Genomic DNA, 21,133 nt, shown 5'->3' on the forward strand with positions numbered 1-21,133 from the left:
AGACTTATTATCAAGAAGCTCTCAATTTTTCCTGACTTGATTTGTAAGTGTAGTGTGATATTTTAAAAAGACTCTATTAATTTGCTAGGGCTGTTATAACAAAATACTACAGACTGGGTGACTCGAACAACAGCTTTTTATCTTCTCACAGTGCTGGACGTTTGAAATCCTAGGTAAAGGTGTTGGCAGTTTTAGTTTCTTCTGAGACCTCTCTCTGGCTTGCAGGTGGCTGCGTTCTTGCTGTGTCCCCACATAGTTGTCCCTCATATGTGTGTATTGTCTGTGTCCTGGTCATCTCTTCATATAAGGACACCAGTCATATTGGATTAGGACCCTCCCAAATGACCCTATTTTTGACCTTATTCACCTCTTTGAAGTCCTTATCTCCAAATACAGTCACATTCTGAAGTGCTGGGGGTAAGGACTTAAACATTTGAACTTTGAGGGGACACAATTCAGCCCATAACAAAAACCAGAGGTCTCTTTCTGCAAGTAGCTAAACAGATTCTAAGTTTATACTGATAGAGGAGGAGGGAAGAAGAAAAAGAAAGAAAACTCTGGAAAAGAAGAACAATAAGAGAAACCTACTGAATATTAAAATAAACTTTTAAAGATTCCATAATTTTAAAATGTTTAACTGACATATGAACATATATACTATGTAGACAGTTCAATGAAACAAATACAAGGTTCTCAAATTTTTGAGTTAATTTGTAAGTGTAACAATATAATATGAGTTAAAAGAAATAAAACTTTAATTCTCATTATTTCTAATGTTTTCAATTACATTACACTAAATATTAGCTTTACTTTTTTCATTTGTGTTTACATTTGTAAATGACAGGTTTTAATGTTTTGACAAAACAAAACATTAAAGGCTTTGGAACAATTGTAATTTTCCCCATTGTTTTGCATGGCTTCAGTATGCACAGCCATTTCTATAGTCCCGTACTGCTAAGGTACGGTTAAGTAAAGCAAGGACGGTCTCTCTCTGTATAATTTACATTCATATGAAGAGATACTAAAAATTGGGACAAAGTCCAACAACCCAGTAGAGAAGCAAGCAAAGTGTATAAACAGACAACATTCATAATGGCATATCCACACATTATTATGTAACTAAATAAAAGAAAGCTCTTATCTACTGACTAGGGGCCCATTGCATGGATTCTTGCACCAGTGGGGTCCCTCAGCCTGGCGTGTGCCCTCTCGCAATCTGGGACCCCTCAGGGGATGTCGGATTGCTGGTTTCCCCCAAGGGTTGTAGTAGTTCGCAAAGTGGTAGGTGGTCGCGGCACCACTTCATTTGTTTGTAATGAAGGCTGCCACTCCTGCTCATCCCGGCCCTGCTGTGCCTGCTGATGCCGCTGCCGCTCAGTAGCACTGCGCCAGCCGGTAGCACTGCACCAGCTGTGAGCCCTGCGTCTGGCACCCAATGGTCAGATGAGCGGCGCTCCCGCTATGGGGGTGCACTGACCATCAGGGGGCAGCTCCTGTGTTGAGCGTCTGATCCCTGGTGGTCAGTGCGCATCATAGCTACTGGCCAGTTTTCCGGTTGACCCAGTCACTTTGGCTTTTATATATACAGATGAAAGACAACTTATATATGTGCAATGAAAAAAAGCAACTGCAGAATGATATATCTGTTGTGTATATATTTGACTATGTTTTATATGTATGATACCTTTTGTGTAACAAAAAAAGAATGTATGTTCATGTTTGTTTTTACATAAATTAACAAGAATAGTACATGAGAAACCAATAAAAGTGATTATCTGTTTTACGAGTGGAGTGCGAGCTCTGAAAGTATGCTTGGTAAATATTGTTTTGAGTTTGAATCATGTGAATGAACATATTATATATAAAAAAATGTTTTGCCCTAACCGGTTTGGCTCAGTGGATAGAGCGTCGGCCTGCGGACTGAAGAGGCCCAGGTTCAATTCTGGTCAAGGGCATGTACCTTGGTTGCGGGCACATCCCCAGTAGGGGGTGTGCAGGAGGCAGCTGATCGATGTTTCTCTCTCATCGATGTTTCTAACTCTCTATCCCTCTCCCTTCCTCTCTGTAAAAAATCAATAAAAATATTTAAAAAATTTTTTTAATCCTCACTCAAGGATATTTTTCCATTGAATTTTAGAGAGAGTGGAAAAGAGAGGGAGAGGTAGAGAAATATTGATGAGAGAAACATATCGATTGGTTGCCTCCTGCACACTTCCTGACGAAGGCCCGGCTGGGGAGGAGCCTGCAACCGAAGTGCGTGCCCGTGACTGGAATCAAACCTGCGACCCTTTGGTCTGCAGGCTGACACTATCCACTGAGCCAAACTAGCTGATGCTTATATATAAAACTTAAAAAAAATAAGTAGGTGCTTAAACAAGGAGAGATTTGCAGTAAAAAAGCAAGAAGATGAAGACAAATATGGACATCCTCAAAAAGTAAATCAGTGGTTTGAAATTGTTTTAGAATATAATTTATTTTAGATGAGTTGCATAATAATGTTGACTATTTTTATTTCAACTAAACCTATCTGAAAATGAAGTAACATATATATTTTTTCACTTTAGTATTAACAGTACCAGCAACGGACATTGCTGAAGAAACTGTTATAAGTGAAGAACCACCAGCTAAGAGACAATGTATTGAAATAATTGAAAACCGGGTGGAATCTGCAGAAATAGAAGTAAGGAGTCTTTTACCCGGTGTGTTTTGCTGCAGTCATCCAAAATAAATTCAATTTGCTTTTTTTTTGGTCTTTTATATTTATTACTGACTGTTGTTTTGATACGGAAAGTATATAGTATTATTTTGTTTAATTTTTGCTTTATACATATAGCAAGTCCTCAATAAATAAATATTGAATGAATGAATGAATGAGTGAAGAATTTGTTTGTAATGAAGTCTGTCATCCTGGTAACATTGGAATGTCTTTGGTTCTTGCACGCCATCCTTCATTTTCCATTAAATTTACATACATCATTCTCACAAGTCACTAAAAAAAATATCACTGTATATTGACTAAAATTGTTATCTCTTTCAAAAGCGAAGTGCAAATGCCTATTTAGGCTGGGGATATCCTTGTAAAGAAGGTTGATACTTGTCAACTGGATTTATTATAAAGCCATGGATAACTGCTTATTTTACTTAATAAGTCCTTTAGGGAAATTAAATTTAGACATTTTTACCCTCTTCCAAACTAGATTATAAATGCAAACCATTGTATAAGTATAACTAATCTTTAGTTACCTTGCAGGTTTTTTTTCTCACATGACTGTAGATAAAATTATGTCCCCCAAATTGGATATTAGCTTATATCAAATGACAATACATTTATTCAAAAAGTTATTTTGGAGTTTTTGTGAGAATTTAAAAAATTACATACTCATTATACACAAATTCATAATTTCTGATATATGTGAATAGTAAATGTTGGTGAATATTTAAGGTTCTTTGTAATAGAAAAGAGAGGATTTGAGAAAAAAAAAGTCACTAGAAGGCAACATAATCCTGAGTGAGGACAATTAGAAAATATCCTTTGCCCAAATTCATTTAAATGTAAGACTGGTATATTGGCCACAATCACAAAGAATTTTTGTGGTGAAAATATTATCTGGTTCATCTTGTAATCATAATATTTGGCAAAATTATCTCTTTAGTTATTGACGGTGAGCTGTTTTATTTCTTCAAAATTTAAAGTGATATTCAGTACATTGAAGTTCTTACAAACTAGCAATTTATTCCATTGAATAGTATCATATCTATTATTTATTATTTAGTAATTAGTAATTATTTAGTAATTTAGATTATTATGTAGTAATCTTTTAAATATCTTTTTCTGATATGTCAGATGATCTTTTCTGGCACATAAGGTAAAAAATATATACAGGTGTCTCCCTAAAATGTACATACTTTGAATAATTATAAAGGCAGTATTTATTAAAATACATTTCATTTTTAAAATGTAATAGAAATCAGAGGTTAAAGTGTATATACAATTTTGGGGACACCCTGTATATGTATATGTATGTATATATATGTATATATATGCGTGTGTGTATATATATATATATTTTAAAGAGTGATTTATTTATTTTTTATTTAAAGAATAGTTTAAATAGTTTAGAGAGAGAGGAAGGAAGAGGGAGAGAGAAATTTTGATGTGAGAGTGCAACATTGATCAGATACCTCCTGCATACCCCCACCAGGGATTGAGCTCGCAACCCAGGCATGTGCTCTTGACCGGGAATGGAACCGGCAACCTCCTGGTGCACCAGATGATGCCCAACCAACTGAACCACACTGGCCAGGGCAAGGTGAAAAATATTTTGTCGTGTACTTTGCTTTAACTATTTAATAAAAATTATCTTTAAAGTTCTTGAAATTAAAAAAAAAATCTACACCTAAGGATATGTTTATTGATTTTAGCGAGAGGAAGCGGGAGGGGGAGATAGAGACAGGGTGAGGGAGAGAGAGAGCGTTGATGTGTGAGAGAAACATTGATTGGTTGCCTCCCATATGGGCTCCAATCTTGACTGGGGACCAAACCTGCAACCTATGCCCTGGTCAGGAATCAAACCCTCACCCTTTTGGTATACGGGACGACAGTCCAACCAACTAAGCCACCTGGCCAGGGCATTACTTGAAATTTATTAAACATAAACTTATTGAATTCAATCAATTGTATTTTTAAATCATTGAATGTGCATCCTGTAGCTTTATTTATCTAATATGAGAATTGCTGTTTTCTCAAAGTTCCACCTGATTCCTCTCTTACAGTCTTTCAGAGACCAAGAGGAAATAATGGTAAATAACAGGAAAGTATGACTTGAGATGTGTAAATTATCTAGAACCATGGAGATACACCTTCAGGGGATAGAGTTTTAACTTGGTATAAAGAAGAGTGTTTGTTTCGTTTTTAGTAAGCAGAGTTTTCTGGTGGTGGAAATCTTATTCTCCATCCACAGAAATGTTCAAGCCAAGGTTGCATGATGTCTTAGAACTATTATAGAAAGACCTTGAAGGATGCAGTAAGTTTAGATGGTAGAGGTGGGCTGGAGTCTAGAATGAGGAGACCTCTAGTGTTTTCATCAGATCAGGTAATCATTTCCATATAACACATGAAGTAGTTTTTTGAAGTTATTTTCTTAATCAATAGAATTGTCTTGGGACAGATTTTTTTTTTTAATACTCCTCTCTGAGTGGCAGTTTGGCCATTCTCACAAAAGTCTCTCTAAGGCAGTGGTTTCACCTGGGGCAATTTTGATGCCAGGGGACATTTGACAATGTCTGGAGATGTTTTGGGTTATCACAATTAGGGGCATAGCATTGATATTTGGGTAGAAACCAGGGGGATGCTGCTAAACGTCCTACAATGATGCACAGGACAGAGAAACTGCTGTAAAGGAATTAAATTAACTCGTTATATAGAATCTAACATGTTTGGGTTTCTCTGTGTGTATCCACAACTACCAGAGTGACTGTCTATAAAGAAAGTGTTAATATATACAGGCTATCCCCCCTAAATATATACACTTTAGCAGCTGATAGCTCAATTTTGAAAATGAAATGTATTTTAATAAACACTGCCTTTATAATTATTCAAAGTGTGTATATACATTTTTTGGGACACCCTATATTTACAATTTCCAAATTAACATTGGAAAGATTATCAATAATCTCCAGAAAAATTAGTTTAAATTATAGAAAGTTTATTGTAAATGTGGCTTTCACATCTGCATTATAGCAATATAGGAAATATAATAGATTTATTTTTTAGAGGAAGGTATGAATAAAACTAAATAATGTATATCATTTTATCACCCCTTGATATTACTGTACAGTATATTTTTGGAAGAAGTGTGCTGTTTTTGGATTTCTTTCATAAATAAACACTAGCCTAATCTGAATTGAAGTTCAAACTTAATTGTACATGTGGGAGGGAGGAGATGTAATTAGTATATTAGGAGTAACAGATTTTTTTCCTATTATTAATTATGTGAATTCAGGAAATACCTTTATCTGTTTTTTTTTGCTGTGGAGATTAAAGATGAATGTTTATTAGCAAGTTTTGGTTTTTTTAATGAATAATTTATATCTTTTAACCAGTGATAAATTGGGATCCTTAGTGTTCTTTAAAAAATTAATTTCTATAAACTTTACAAAATGTTTCATTTGATACAATTTTTAAAATTTGTTTTCCGCCTTGGCCGGTTAGGCTCAGCGGATAGAGTGTCGGCCTGCAGACTCAAGGGCCCCAGGGTCAATTCCGGTCAAGGGCATGTATCTTGGTTGCGGGCACATCCCCAGTGGGGAGTGTGCAGGAGGCAGTTGATCGGTGTTTCTCTCTCATTGATGTTTGCAGCTCTCTATCCCTCTCCCTTCCTCTCTGTGGAAAATCAATAAAATATATTTAAAAATAAATAAATAAATAAAATTTGTTTTCCTTTTATTAATGATGGACCTTTTGATCTTCCAAAGTTTAAAATTTTTTATAGTCATATCCCTTTTATTTGTTAAAAAATATTTTTATTGATTTCAGAGAGAAAGGGAGAGGGAGAGAGAGAACCATCAGTGATGAGAAAGAATCATTGATTAGCTGCCTCCTGCACACCCCTCACTGGGGATCGAGCTCGAAACCCTGGGCATGTACTTTGACCGGGAATCTAACCGTGACCTCCTGGTTCATAGGTTGACGCTCAATCACTGAGCCACTGTGGTTGGGCAGTTATATCCCTTTTTGATAATTTTTTTTTCTAGCGCTGGAGTAGTCAAAATTTTTTTGTAAAGGGCCAGTAGGCTAATAATTTCGGCTTTTTAGGCCATATAGTCTGTGTTTTGCTACTTGGTTCTGTCATTGTGGCAGGTTAGCAACCACAGACAATTTGGAAATGAGTAGGTATGGCTGTATTTCAATAAAACTTTATTTATAAAACTAGGTTCATATTTGGCTTATGACAGTTAGAAAATTGATGTTTACACACAAACAAACGGACAGCTCACACACCCTGTCCAGTTTCCATGTTAAAAAACAAAACTAAACAAAACATTTAATAATTTAAGAATATGGGTCTGGACTCAGATTTAGATTTAAATTATACTCTATAATTTTCTGATTGTGTAATATTGTTCAAGTTAATGTAACCTTTGCAGGCTTGGCTTCCCCACCAATAAAAAGGGGGAAATAATAGCACCTCCGTTATCAGTTTGTGTAAGGTTTAAAGGAGGGTACATGTGAAAGACTAGTACAGTGGTAGGCATATAGTAAGTGCTCAGTAAAAGATAATTGCTACTAGCTGAAGCAGAATTCAAGAATCTTGTTTGAAAATGAAAAAGCAAACTCAAGTCTTTCCTTGCTCTGTTGTCCCATTGCCTAATGCAGTAGTAATATATTGCTTTTGTTTAGAGTTGTGTAAGACAAATATTTTCTTTTATTGCTACCAAATCTTATCAGAATTTATTTTTTTGGAATTTTTCAATGTTAGTCTGTTAAAGGAAAAATACTTTAGGATTAATATTAGTACAATTATTTAATACTAATAATATTAGTATATTTATTGAAAAATGTCAAAATTCTTTTTATTGTGGTTTTATTGCAAAAGGTCAAAGCCATTGGATTGGCATTTCTATTTAAATATAAATCTAAAATGTGAGTCTGTTGCACTATTTATATGCAAAAAAACCAAATTACTGTTTGTATTTAGAAAGTATTTTACATGTAAATATGTTCAGTAAATGAACAAATGAATTTGGAAACAGGATCTTTTGAGTAAAATAAATAATATTTTCCACTTTTTAGAGATTTTTATTTTTTTGCTAAGTGAGATGGCAAAAAGATTCTTTCCCCAAATACCTATATTTCTGAGAAGTAAAAAATGAAAACACAAACTTTAATAATGTTAACTATGCTTTTAACTTATATTAAGATACATTCTACTAGTTGAAATAAAAATACAAAATAAGGAAAATAGGATTAAACTGTTTTCACTGTTAGACTATTTATCTCAGTTTGCTTTTATCCTTTGAAATAATTGTGACTCCCTTGCTGTTTCTAAATGTTAATAAATAGCTACCAGGAAAAGATACCTTAGAGTATCTGTTTTAATTTTTCCTACCAAATCAGGGCAAATTTCTTTTATCCACATTCAAAACTTTGGCTACCAAAGGATCTTATTTCTTAACACAAGTGAAATTTGATAACACATACGAATAGCTGTAAGTGTTCCTGCTAGCTCAGTGATGGCGAACCTATGACACGCGTGTTAGAGGTGACACGCGAACTCATTTTTTTGGTTGATTTTTCTTTGTTAAATGGCATTTAAATATAATATAAATATCAAAAATATAAGTCTTTGTTTTACTATGGTTGCAAATATCAAAAAATTTGTATATGTGACATGGCACCAGAGTTAAGTTAGGGTTTTTCAAAATGCTGACACTCTGAGCTCAAAAGGTTCACCATCACTGTGCTAGCTGGTGAGGGTCTAGCTAGCTCCTGGGGAAGCAGCCCCATCTCCCCCTTTCCCATTGTTGTGCTCAGTCTTCCATGGTTCACTACCAGGGGACTGGTGTTGATTGCTTACATGAGGCTCATCTTTTGGGTGTTCTTTCTGTCTTGTTCCTACTCTGTAATCTTGCCTGGGATAAGGAGTGGGTAAGAAAAGGGTAGCAAAGTAGGGCTTGGGAATTTCTTAAATTGCAGGTGAAGAGCACATATTTTTTCTACTTGTACATTTTGTGTAATTGGAAGATTTGAATGCTACTTTTGTAGTCAACCACTCCCACATTTGATGAACCCATGGGAAAAATAAATGTTAGATGTAGCTTTATTCCCAGTGTAGGGAAGGGAATGGGATTTACAGGAAGGCAGACGTAGTAAATATGCTCCCCCTTGTGGACCAGGTGAATAATGAAGAAGAGGGAATTTTTGGTTTCACAATGGATAAGGGTCAAGAAGGCAGTGGATGAGACTCTCACACTGCCCTTTTCCCCAGCAAGATGCTGACCCCTTGCCTTCAGTTTCCTCTGGTCAAGTGTCTTATCCAGTGTGAGTGTGGCCTTTCTTATGATTAATAGTCTTACCCTTACCCCCCACCACACTAGTAGATCCTGGGCCTCTCTCTGTAAGGTGTTTGAGCTTGGGTGTGTGCAGAGTGAGCTTTTGTTCTTGTGCTTACTAGAGCTATGGGAAAAGAACCCGTGAAATGCTTTCCCTTGGGCAGCTGAATAGGGCCAGAGTGAGGAGGAGGACCAGATTTGTTTCAACTCTCAATTTATTGAGAAATTCAGTACATATATTTTATACCTGAGTAATTCACTAGTCACAATAGAGAAATCAGTACTTTATTGATTTGTAAAATAATATAATTTAGGAAACTAATTTAGACCAGCACTCTTCATTTTAGAGATGAGGAATCTTGCTCGCTATCGAGAAAGATAGTTTTATAAGCAGTAATATTAGAATCTCACAAACCTGACTCCTATCCATGTTACCATGAAAAAGCCACATCATCTCCGAGCATCATTTTCCTCATCTGTAAAATGGGCATAATATCTGTCTTAGAGGCTTGTCCTTGGAAATCACCTTGTTTTGTCATATAATGAGTGCTTAATAAATACTGTTTTTAAGTATTATCTTTATTTTTTAATTTTTATTTTTTAAGTATTATCTTTAAATAAAAATGCAGATAAAGATATGGAGAGCTATGATGGTATATTTTCGTCTTAAAGTTCTTCACCAGTTTTTGTAGTACATATGAGAGTACAAGTACCTATTTGGGTTCATTATGTTAGTCTTATATCTATTTAGGCATAATTTCCTTGAGATAAAAAAAACAACAACAAATTTGCAATCTGTATTTCACAGTGTGGAACACAAAATTGAGGGCTTTAATTATTAGTAAATTGGTTGAAAAGGCAACTTGTCTAGGAAATATCAATAGGTAACTATTTTTAGCTACTATTTTTTTTGTTAAAGGATGTATGCTTGTAGATGTTAATAATGTATTTGTGCAAAAATTGAAAAAAACAACTTTTTGTTTGCTTAATTAGGAGAGAGAAGCTCTTCAGAAACAGCTGGATGAAGCAAACCGAGAAGCCCAAAAATACCGACAGCAGCTTCTAAAGAAAGAACAGGAAGCAGAAGCCTACAGACAGAAATTAGAAGCCATGACTCGTCTTCAGACTAATAAAGAAGCTGTTTAGTTGAAGTGAACATGTAGTTTGAGTTACTTTTGGTCAAGAAAGAATACAATCTTGAACTGTACACAGGAAGGTGCAGTCATGGGAAGACAGGATGCTAGAAGAGACTACAGATTGATAATTGGACTAAAGCCATGTGGTCTGAATCCTTGTAACATAAAACTTTTGAAGTTGTCAAATGTATTTAAAACTGAATTCTGTAAATAGTTTTTGTTTTTTTTACAGTTCTAAATGAGTTGATAAAGATTGTTGAAGAGATCCAAAAACACAATAAGCCACTGTTTTTGTGAATTCTTTTTGATTTTAGTACGAACGAACCTTAATTTCTCAGAAACAGAACAGTTTTAAGGGTGATCGTTGATTAGACCAAATGTGTCATAATTATGTGGTGGACTGATACTGGAATTGCTCCTGTACGTTAAAGCTTCTGTGTGAAGAGAAGATTTCTCCCAGGAAATGTTTGTACAGCTTTAAGTTGTCTCAGATTCTCTGAAAACATTTTTTAGAAAACAAATTTTTATATTTGTTCAACTTCAGCTATACCCAAGTAGATTTACATGTATATGAAGCAAATATTTTTTAAACTTTGTGTTTGTACATATCCTGCATGTTTTATAATTTCAAAATGTATCACTTGCATAGGTATTTTCCCCACAAAGATAATGAAAGTTATTTGGGGGAAAAAACCCTCCTTTTATTCTGTAGGTCATCTTAACTAAGTAAACTAGCAGCTGGTTTTATTGGAATGATAGTGTTCTTGGAAGGAGCAGCTTACAAGATAACTTGAATTTGAAAACTACAAAATCTATGCTTTTTTGAAAATTTCATAGTGGGGACGTGAAACTGTATTCTGTGCCTTCCATCATGATTTCCACATGAAAGCACTTTAAGGCAGTATGTTTTAAGATAATGTTTTTGGAAAACTCAAAGCATATGGGTTTTTGAAATATTTCATGGACTCATTCCCCTCCCTCCCCCAGGAAATTATTCTTATGGAAAAAAATGCTTTTGTATGTAGAACAAGAACTTTTTGTACCACAGTGATGCTATAGAGATGTCTACCATAACTTTTACTTTTCCCTGTGAAAGCTGTATGTCCGTGCTGCGACTACTCTCATCACAATATTGTCGAATTCCACAATGTATGAACATTACACTCTGACATACTGTTTATTCTTTTTTTGTAAAATGTAACTTCATATATTTTTTCTTGCTTTATTTCTTACATTAATGTTTTATTGCTTTATGAAAATGTTTAACCCTAAGGCTCTACTAGATGATCTATACTGTAAAAAGAAGCAATTACCCTTAAGAAACAATTACTCTGGCCTACTTTTCTATTTTACAATTAAATATCTTTTCCACATATATTCAGTGTAGACTTATATTTTGACCATATTTTGTTCACACGTTAAAATTTTGTTCTGTGTATTAAAGCCATATTCTACCATATGAAAATACGTATTCTTCACACTGTCTTGAAAGTCCTTGAGGTAGCTCCTTGGGAATTTGTTAATTCTCTTACTGCAGTTATCAGTTCGGTAGGTAATATAGTAAAATGATCTGTGAACTAGCATCTTGATAGTTGTTACTTGGAAATGTTATAAAGATTCTAAAGCAAATTTAAAAACTAAGGAAGAGAAAAAAATATTTTTTTCAGTTTTCCACTAAATTTGACATAAATTTTATTTTTTAAAAACATCTTTATTGTTGAAAGTATTACATATGGCCCTTTTTTCTCCTATTGACCTCTTATAAGCCCACCCCTGCCCCCTGCCCCAGCCTCCACCACCCTATTGTCTGTGTCCACGGGTTATGCATATATGCATACAAGTTATTTGGATCTCTTCCCACCCGTCGACCCTCCCCCACCTTCCCTCTGACATTACAGTTTGTTCCATGCTTCTGTGTCTCTGGATCTGTTTTGTTTAACAGTTTATTTTTTTCATTAGATTCCACATATGAGTGAGATCATGTGATACTTGCCTTTCTCTGACTGGCTTATTTTGCTTAGCATAATACTCTCCAGTTCCCTCCAATGCTGTCTCAAAGGGTAAGAGATCCTTTTTTTACTACCTCATAGTATTCCATGGTGTACATGTACCACAGCTTTTTTATCCACTCATCTACTGGTGGGCACTTGAGCTGTTTCCAGATCTTAGCCATTGTAAATTGTGCTGCTATGAACAAAGGGATGCACACATTCTTTCTGATTGGTGTTTCAGATTTCTTAGAATATATTCCTAGAAGTGGGATTACTGGGTCAAATGTAATTCCATATTTAACTTTTGAGGAAATTTCATACTGTTTTCCATAATAACTGCACCAGTCTGCACTCCCACCAGCAGTGTACTAGTGTTCCCTCCTCTCCACATCCTTGCCAACACTTGTCATTTGTTGATTTATTGATGGTAGCCATTCTGACAGGTGTGAGATGGTACCTCATTGTTTTGATTTTCATCTCTGATGATTAGTGACTTGGAGCATTTTTTCATATGTCTCGGCCATTTGTATGTCCTTTTTGGAGAAGTGTCTATTTAGGTCCTTTACCCCATTTTTTAATTGGATTGTTTGTCTTCCTTTTGTTAGATTGTATGAGTTCCTTATGTAATTTAGATATTAACTCTTTATCAGATGTATCATTGCCATACAGTGGGCTCCCTTTTCATTTTGTTGATGGTTTCTTTTGCTGTGCAGAAGCTTTTTATTTTGATGTAGTCCCATTTGTTTATTTTCGCCTTAGTTTCCTTTGCCCTATGAGGTTATCTGTAAACATATTGCTACGAGAGATGTCTGTGATTTTGCTGCCTATGGTTTCTTCTAGGATTTTTATGGTTTCACAACTTACATTTAAGTTCTTTATCCATTTTGTGTATGGTGTAAGTTTTTGGTCTAGTTTCATATATTTTTTTGCATGTATCTGTCCAATTTTCCCAACACCATTTATTGAAATGACTGTCTTAATGCCATTGTATGCTTTTGCCTCCTTTTCAATTAATAATTGAGTGTAGTGGCTTTGGTCAATTTCTGAGGTCTCTGTTCTGTTCCATTGGTCTATATGTCTGTTCTTATACCAGTACCAGGCTGTTTTGATTACATTGGCTTTGTAGTATAACTTGATATCTGATATTGTGGTCCCTCCAGCTTTGTTCTTTCTCAAGATTGCTGCAGCTATTCGGGATTTTTTTGGTTCCATATAAATTTTTGGAGTATTTTTTCTAGATCTGTGAACTGTGCCATTGGTAATTTAATAGGGATTGCATTGAATCTATAGATTGCTTTTAGTAGTATGGGTATTTTAATGATGTTAATTCTACCAATTCATGAACATGGTATATTCTTCCACTTGTTTATATCTTCCTCTACCTCTTTTTTCAACGTCCTGTAGTTTTCTGAGTAGAGATCTTTTACCTCCTTAATTAAGTTTATTCCTAGGTATCTTTTTTTTTTTAATGAAACATTGACAAGTTCTTTATGGTATTTATTTTCATTTTTTTGTTAATTCTCACCTGAGGATATTTTTCCATAGATTTTTTAAAAAATTAAATCTTTATTGTTCAGATTATTACAGTTGTTCCCTCTTTTTTCCCCCATAGCTCCCCTCCACCCGGTACCCACCCCACCCTCTGCCCTTACCAACCCCCCCCCCCACTGTCCTCATCCATAGGTGTACGATTTTTGTCCAGTCTCTTCCCTCACCCCCCACGCCCCTTTTCTCCCCGAGAATAGTCAGTCCACTCCCTTTCTATGCCCCTGATTCTATTATATTCACCAGTTTCGTCTGTTCATCAGATTATTTATTCACTTGATTTTTAGATTCACTTGTTGATAGATGTGTATTTGTTGTTCATAATTTGTATCTTTACCTTTTTCTTCTTCCTCTTCTTAAAGGATACCTTTCAGCATTTCATATAATGCTGGTTTGGTGGTGATGAACTTCTTTAGCTTTTTCTTATCTGTGAAGCTCTTTATCTGACCTTCAATTCCCATAGATTTTTATTTTTACAGGCCATTTTTAGAAAGCATCCTATATAATAAAAGCGTAATAATATGCTAAGTGTCCGACCAATTGGTCGACCAGTCGCTATGACACACACTGCCACCAGGGGGCATACACTCTGACCAGTAGGTTAGCTTGCTGCTGGGGTCTGGCCAATCGGGACTGGGCGAGAGGGCTGGACACGCCATGGAGCCCTCCCTCGGTCCCTTCCCGGCTGGCCTGCCCCCATGGCCCCAATTGGGACTGGGCAAGACGGCCTGATCAGCTCAATCGCGGGCCAGGCTGAGGGACCCCACCTGTGCACTTATTGTTATACAAAGAAGAAACACATATACAGAATACACAAATTACCAGCGAGGTGGACCCTAGGCCTTCTCTCCACTCTGGGAAAACAGATCAGAAGAGAAACAATGATTCCATCTTGGTAATTGTTTACATCTACACAGACAGTTTTTTTTAAGCGGCATTTCTACTCCTTTGCTGGTGCTTCCCCCCGCCGCCCCCCCCCCCCCCCCCCCAATGTGGGAATCAGGCTTTCCAGTCCAGCTTTGACTTTGCTTGCAATTTCTTTGTCAGAACTCTGGAGAAGGCTAGAAAAAATAATGAAACCTCGATTTACACTAGCCCAGGACTTGAGGTTCTTCATACCGACATGCTCTACAATGGTTTTTGCAAAATAACCATCTCTTCTGTTTTCTTTCATCTTTTTATCTTGACACTTCAAAACAAGATGCCCTGCAGGATGTTCTGCAATGTGAAGCTCTCCATCCTTGCTTCCGGGGCACAGTTCTGCTGCCGCCAAGCTGGCGATGGCATTCATGGCAGGTTGAGAGTCTCCAGTGGCAGCTTCCAGAATGCAAGACACCAACACACAGGCAGACTTACCCAGTACCATTTCTTGAGTGTGATCTTGCATTTAGCTTAACAAAGCTGGGGAGATGGATTCTAAGAGCTCTCGGCGACGGATCTCTGTTATCTTTTTTATTGTGTGCGTTTCCATTCCCTTTCTGCAGAACTTCAATAATTTCTCATACTGTATATGCAGGATCTTGGGGTCTTAGTAGGACAACAGGACCTTTCTTCCATATTTGTCATTTAATATGTTAGACAAGGAACTAATAGTTTCAGATATGATTATCTGCTTCACAATCAAATGCTGCCAGTAAAACCAAATGGGAGTATTGGCCATTAGCCACCTTTTTAACAGAAGTCTTCATTGTTTTCACAATCACTGTCCTGTCCTTGGGTGTGCCGGTGCATGGCCACTCTGGCACCATTATGTGTGTGTGCCAAGTAGACCACCACTTCACAGATGGCTTCGTGCTGGAAGCCAAGATCAACAGTAATTAATAAAAATGTGAGTAGTTCGTCAGAATGGGGCTTTGATGGGGCTTTGATGTTCAGAAGGCTGGATATCTGCATTTTATTACCTGCTGCTGACTCAATAGCCGAAGGCAACCCCTCAAATTTGATGATCTCTTTACTGTTTACTAAACATCACCTTTGATATGCCTGTTTGCATTCCTAAAAGGCAAGTGTGTATTCTAGTAAATAAAAAGCAGATGGGTATGGAGATTCAGTGGAGCTTAGTTCCTTGAACTAAGTTCACAACTGGTTTCCCCATAATTTCCAAATTTATATTTCTTGTCTTGTGTGTTAATCTGCATGCAGCCCTTTCTTCAGGTATTTGAACCCAGGCCACGCGGGCCGTGGCCTCACAGCTTCGATCATTTCTGATCTTAGCTTTGCGGGCGCATAGGTAAAAACGTCCAAGAATACTTTATGCACCAATGAGTGCTTAGTCACAGCTTCCTTTTGAGCCATTGGAATTAGAATCTGTTTCATTTCATCCATGATAAGTTCTAGTGTTTCTGGCTGTTCCTCTAACACTGTCCAGAGTTGGGTGATCTGCTGACCTGTAAAGCTGAAATGTGTTCCCATAGGGCTCTCTGTCATGTTTCTCTGCTCTAAAATGGCTTTGTCATTGTATGGTATTCCACGACGGCTGACGGCTGACGGCTGAGGCTTCCGCGTGTCGGGGCATCTTCCTCACATGGCCTTTAAAACTTCTGATTATCTCCGCATTCTGCGGTTTACCCCCATACATGAGAAATTTCTTAACAATATTTCTGGAATATTTAGCTTTACGTAATTCAACCAAGTCATCTCGCAGTCTTTCAAAAGCCTGTTTCCTCTGCTCTTTATCGCCAAACTGAATGTAACATTGCATCACACGAGCTGAATCATTGTTTTTATAAAATCTGTTTTTTTCTTGTGACATCTTTGCACCTTTTTCTGTGAATTTTTGTTTTGCTTTGACTTCCATCATGGCAACTCGCACACATGTGGCTGCCACAGGGCTCACTGCTGCTTTCTCTTTCAACAAATTTTTATGGAGAGAGTAGAAAGGAGGGGGAGAGATGCAGAGAGAGAAACATTGGTGTAAGAGATTGGTTGCCTCCTGCACACGCCTACTAAGGCTGAGAATTAGTACATGACTCTGCCTGGAATCAAACCCAGGACCCTTCAGTCGGCTGGCAGATGCTCTATCCACTGAATCAAACTGGCCAGGGCTATTCCTAGGTATCGTAAAATTTTTTTGTTGCTATGGTAATAAAATTATTTGTTTAGTTTCTCTTTCTGAGACTTCATTATTAGTGTATAAAAATGCCTTGATATAAATTTTAAATGATCTAAAACGACATTTTATAAATGCAAGTTCTTATTTTTAGTAGCATGAAGCTACTTTTTCTATGTCTGCTTTTCATTACTTTAGTGCATATATGGACTTACGTTAGGTGGGGTGCCCTGACATGCGGCGTTGAAGTGGAGAAGGACCCTTGTGTTCATCCCAGAGCCCAGCCATGGTACAGTCTTGCCTCCAGACTAAGTTTGGCCCTGAAGAGCCTTGAGACTGTTGGAAACAAGCTTCTGAAAGCTAATTTATTTCTAGTTTTCTGTTCTGCTAGAGGCTAACCTTGTGCGAGAAAGCATTTTGATCTGTAATATCATGGCATAGATGGGAGAAAATAATTAGCACTTAAAGGGAGGAAATCTATGGTAGTATCAATGAATATTCAGGTGTCTTTGGCAATGTTCACTTCTTTCAGATCTGATTGTTATGCAGGACTCGTATCAATCCTCAATCGACTACACCTGATTCACTGTTCTATGAAATCATCAAGACAAGAATTTATAACTAAAGCAATGGGTTGCCTTTTTCTCTTTTTGAGCTTCTGTTTTCAGTGGGCTGGAAAAGCTTTGCACTCTAATCATTCTCAATGGTGTTCTGAGCAGAGGGTTCAAAGAATGTACAGAATAAAATAATATAAAAGTTTTTAGAAATCTGCACTTAATGCGTTTCCATGATGTAAGCATGGATTTGCCACATTGGTGGTTAGCTATTTCCTTTTATGTGTAAACAGATATCTTCCAGAGTAGCCTTTCTCGGTGAGGGTTCATGAGAGATTCAAGCCCAATGCCCTGAGTGTTCAGGCCTAATGAATTAATTCCTTGTAATTAATTATTTCTTTTCTATACATGTAGAATAGTACTGGTTATGTACTGTCTTAGACACTGAACTCATTAGATGTCTTGTTGCCTTTTTCTTGATTCAGATTTAACACTTCCCTATGGAACTCTAGGATTCCAAATTTGAAGTTGAGTCTGAAGCTTTGGGAAATCTTCATCTGATGAGAGTGATATCTGCAGGGACTGTGCTTCTCAACTAATTTTCATTTATTGTTATTTTATTTATATCCGAATTCCTTCCCCAAAGGACTTGGGATGTCATTTTTTTTCATTGGCTTTTAGGAATTATCTTCTTATGTCAATCTCTCATGATGTGAGTGGCAAAGTAATTATTCTACTTCACTCTGTCACTGAGTGGCTCTATTTGTTCATTGCAGTGGAGTGTTGGGAGTTGGGGAGCTTTTTCCTGTGGCATTCAAAAAGAGCAAAGTGAAAGAGATAAGGGAATACATGTGAAATCCCATGTAATTTGGATGATGCTTGTTTATAACAAAAAGATCTGTATACCAATATATTTATCCAAGACATATTGCTAAATGAAAATGTATGCCAATATGTGTTTCTTCAATATATCTTCAATATGATCATTTCTGATATTATTTATTGAACATTAGAACAAACACTTGCCCATAACAGGAATTGATAAGTTGATAGACATATTCATGGATGCTTTTGGCCGATATGACTTTTTATATCAAAGTGACTTTTTTTTTCCTGCATTACTCTATACAAAGTTTCTTCCAGATAAAATCTATAGTTTCTTTGTACTTTTATACCTGGAAGACCTTGAGAATGGATTCAAAATATATCAAGAAGAAGAACCTTTTCAGATAAAAACACAATATGGTTGTTGGAACTTTATGTCCATATGGATAGGTTCCCAAGGCATTAGCACTCAGGCTTATATAGCAAATAGGAAAAAAAAAGCCTCTTCTATTCACCTGGCTTCTGTTGAACAAATAACCCCTCCCATCATGTCAGGTCTACTTAGGAATGAACTAACTAATGTATCTGTTGGTTCATTGAGTACTATTTACTGTACTTGGATTTAATTATAGATAACTGGTATATTGTAGTTTTGAATGAGGTTTGCTATTTGCTTTCTCCATGCTATGAGAACATCTCAATGCACATGGGTTCAGTTTGACGTGAGCTCTCTGAATTCATTCTCAGATTACTCTGTGTAACCTGTGATGGAAAACACAGTTTCATCCTTGGAGATATACTTCTGGTTCCAAATCAAAATTTTGGTATCAACATTTTTGTGACTTGCTAACAGTATTTTCCAAAATATAAAGATATACAGATAGTCTTATAGGTTTTTTAAAAAAAATCATTTGATGGTCTGAGCTCTTTTAAAAATATTTCACTTCCATGAAAATCAAATAGTGAATGTAATTTGGATGCAGTTCCTAGGGCTTTTCATTTTTAGATATATATGTAACCCCCAAAAACTACCATTTGCTTCCTGGAAAAGTTTTCACCTGATCTCTATGAATTTGTTCACTGCACTTTATTAATTGCTTATTTGGTTTTTCATTTGAATAGCTTAGATCTCATGTACACAGTTGATATGTAATGTTTCCTCCATATACAAATACATAGTACTATATAATCCAGTGATTTTCAACCTGTTTCTTCTCATAGCACATATAAACTAATTATTAAAATTCTGTGGCACACCCCAAAAAATGTATTTTTTGCCAATCTGACACTAAAATAGGTATAATTTTGATTGATTTACAAAAATAATAACAGTAATTAAATTACTTGTTTTGCTCCAAAGTGACTTTTTAAAAAATCAGGTGCCTGTACTTGTATATAAAGATTCTTAGTACCAAGAATGAACCAATCAGATGAACCTTATTATGCGATGTTGCCAATAAGATGCAATTCTAGTCCTGGCCTGTTTTGCTCAGTGGTTAGAGTGTCGCCCAAGCACTGGCAGGTTGTGTTTGTTTTTTAAAATATATTTTTATTGATTTCAGAGAGGAAGGGAGAGGGAGAGAGAGATAGAAACATTAATGATGAGAGAGAATCACTGATTGGCTGCCTCCCGCATGCCCCCCACTGGGGATTGAGCCCAGGACCCTTCAGTCTGCAGGCCAATGCGCTGAGCCAAACCTGCTAGGCAGCTTGGGAGTTTTAATCCCAGGCAAGGGCACGTACCTGGATTGAGAATTTGCTTCCCGTCCCTGGCCGGGGTGTGTGCAGGAGGCAACCAGTTGATGTGTCTCTCTCATATTGATGTTTCTCTCTCTCTCTCTCCCCCTCCCCTCCACTCTGAAAAGCAATGGAAAAAAAAATATCCTCGAGGGCGGCTGTGCGGCTCTGCCTCGGAGGTTTTTGGGTCAAGGGCTGGAGCTGGAGCCAAACATGTTGCGCAGAGACGCGGGGCGGCCGGGGAGGCCCGGGGCCGGCGCTGGGTGCGAGGGACGCCCACGAGGGTGGTCTTTCCGTGTGACTCACACCCGAGACCTCCTGGTCGGCCTGGGCGGGGTGACGCCACGCTGTGGGCGCGGGCCGGGTCCTCGCGGGCGGGTGTGTAGGGCGCGTGGGGGGGGGGGCATCTGAAAGATGGGAGCCAGGGCGCTTCCGCGGAGGGAGCGGAGGGGCGCAGGCCCGGAGTCAAACGGGGAGAACCCCGCGTGTGGGGCGCGGGGTCCAGATCGCGACTGTCAGCCCGAGCGAGACGTGCCCCCGCCCCCACCCCCCCCCCCCCCCCGCACACACTTTTCTCAAGATTTTTATTTTAAAAGAGCAGAAAGGAACCTGGTTCCGCCGGTGATGCGTGGGCCGGGCAGAGGACGTCACGACGCCAGCGCGGTGCCCGGCCCGCGCGTGGGGCTGCGCCCGGGGTCCTCGGTTCCCACGCCGCGGCCGCCGTTCCGGCCGGGAGGACCGGCGGGCAGCCCCGCACCCGCTGGCGGCCCCGGCCTGTCTGTCTCCGGCGAAACCCCCTCTCGCCCGAGGAAATGACACGGAAAACGGACCGAGGCGACGTTCCTCCTTTGTTCTTTCCAACTTCACGTAGGGTTGACCATGACGTTGAAATGAGTAAATTAAAACTCCCTGTAATGCGTAAGTTGGATTGCCAATGGCGGAAGTGAGTAAAAGCTAACTCTACCCCACGAATTTTTTTAAAGATTCTGCCACTTAAAAGAAGAAAAGGATATTGGAGGATCTGTACACCTGCAAGTCATGGCGTTCCATTTAAATGTGCCATTAAAAGTTTTCTGCAGCGCTTATTTTTTTAAAAACATCCTCATATGAGGATTAACAACAACAAAAAGATGCAACTTTATTATATGATCTATACATTCATGGTTCAAAACAGAGCATTTACACAGGATAGCTGTTGTTGTGTTGGCTGTTATTTCTTAAAGTTGACAGTCTATGGGAAAGGGC

The 21,133-nt window shown here is 37.6% G+C and overlaps 1 protein-coding gene and 1 pseudogene across 17 annotated transcripts in view; one reads left to right on the plus strand and one right to left on the minus strand.

The window, feature by feature from the left end:
- Nucleotides 1-11,562, plus strand: part of GABPB1 (GA binding protein transcription factor subunit beta 1) — a 58,107-nt gene extending 46,545 nt beyond the window's left edge. For 11 of the 17 annotated variants that reach the window (XM_059701660.1, XM_059701651.1, XM_059701760.1 and 8 more), the window contains 3 exons: nucleotides 2,565-2,680; nucleotides 4,203-4,310; nucleotides 10,045-11,562. In XM_059701660.1, coding sequence (XP_059557643.1) covers nucleotides 2,565-2,680; nucleotides 4,203-4,310; nucleotides 10,045-10,197 — 377 coding nt within the window. In that variant the 3' untranslated portion in view covers nucleotides 10,198-11,562. Of the gene's footprint in view, nucleotides 1-2,564; nucleotides 2,700-4,202; nucleotides 4,311-10,044 lie in introns of all 17 variants that reach the window. The other 6 variants (XM_059701715.1, XM_059701734.1, XM_059701706.1 and 3 more) reach the window with 3 other exon arrangements.
- Nucleotides 11,563-14,663: 3,101 nt separating this feature from the next.
- Nucleotides 14,664-16,520, minus strand: LOC132215500 (pumilio homolog 3-like; annotated as a pseudogene).
- Between the last annotated feature and the right edge of the window lie 4,613 nt (nucleotides 16,521-21,133).

The sequence above is a fragment of the Myotis daubentonii genome, chromosome 1, assembly GCF_963259705.1.
Source record: "Myotis daubentonii chromosome 1, mMyoDau2.1, whole genome shotgun sequence".
NCBI classification, from domain to species: Eukaryota; Metazoa; Chordata; class Mammalia; order Chiroptera; family Vespertilionidae; genus Myotis; species Myotis daubentonii.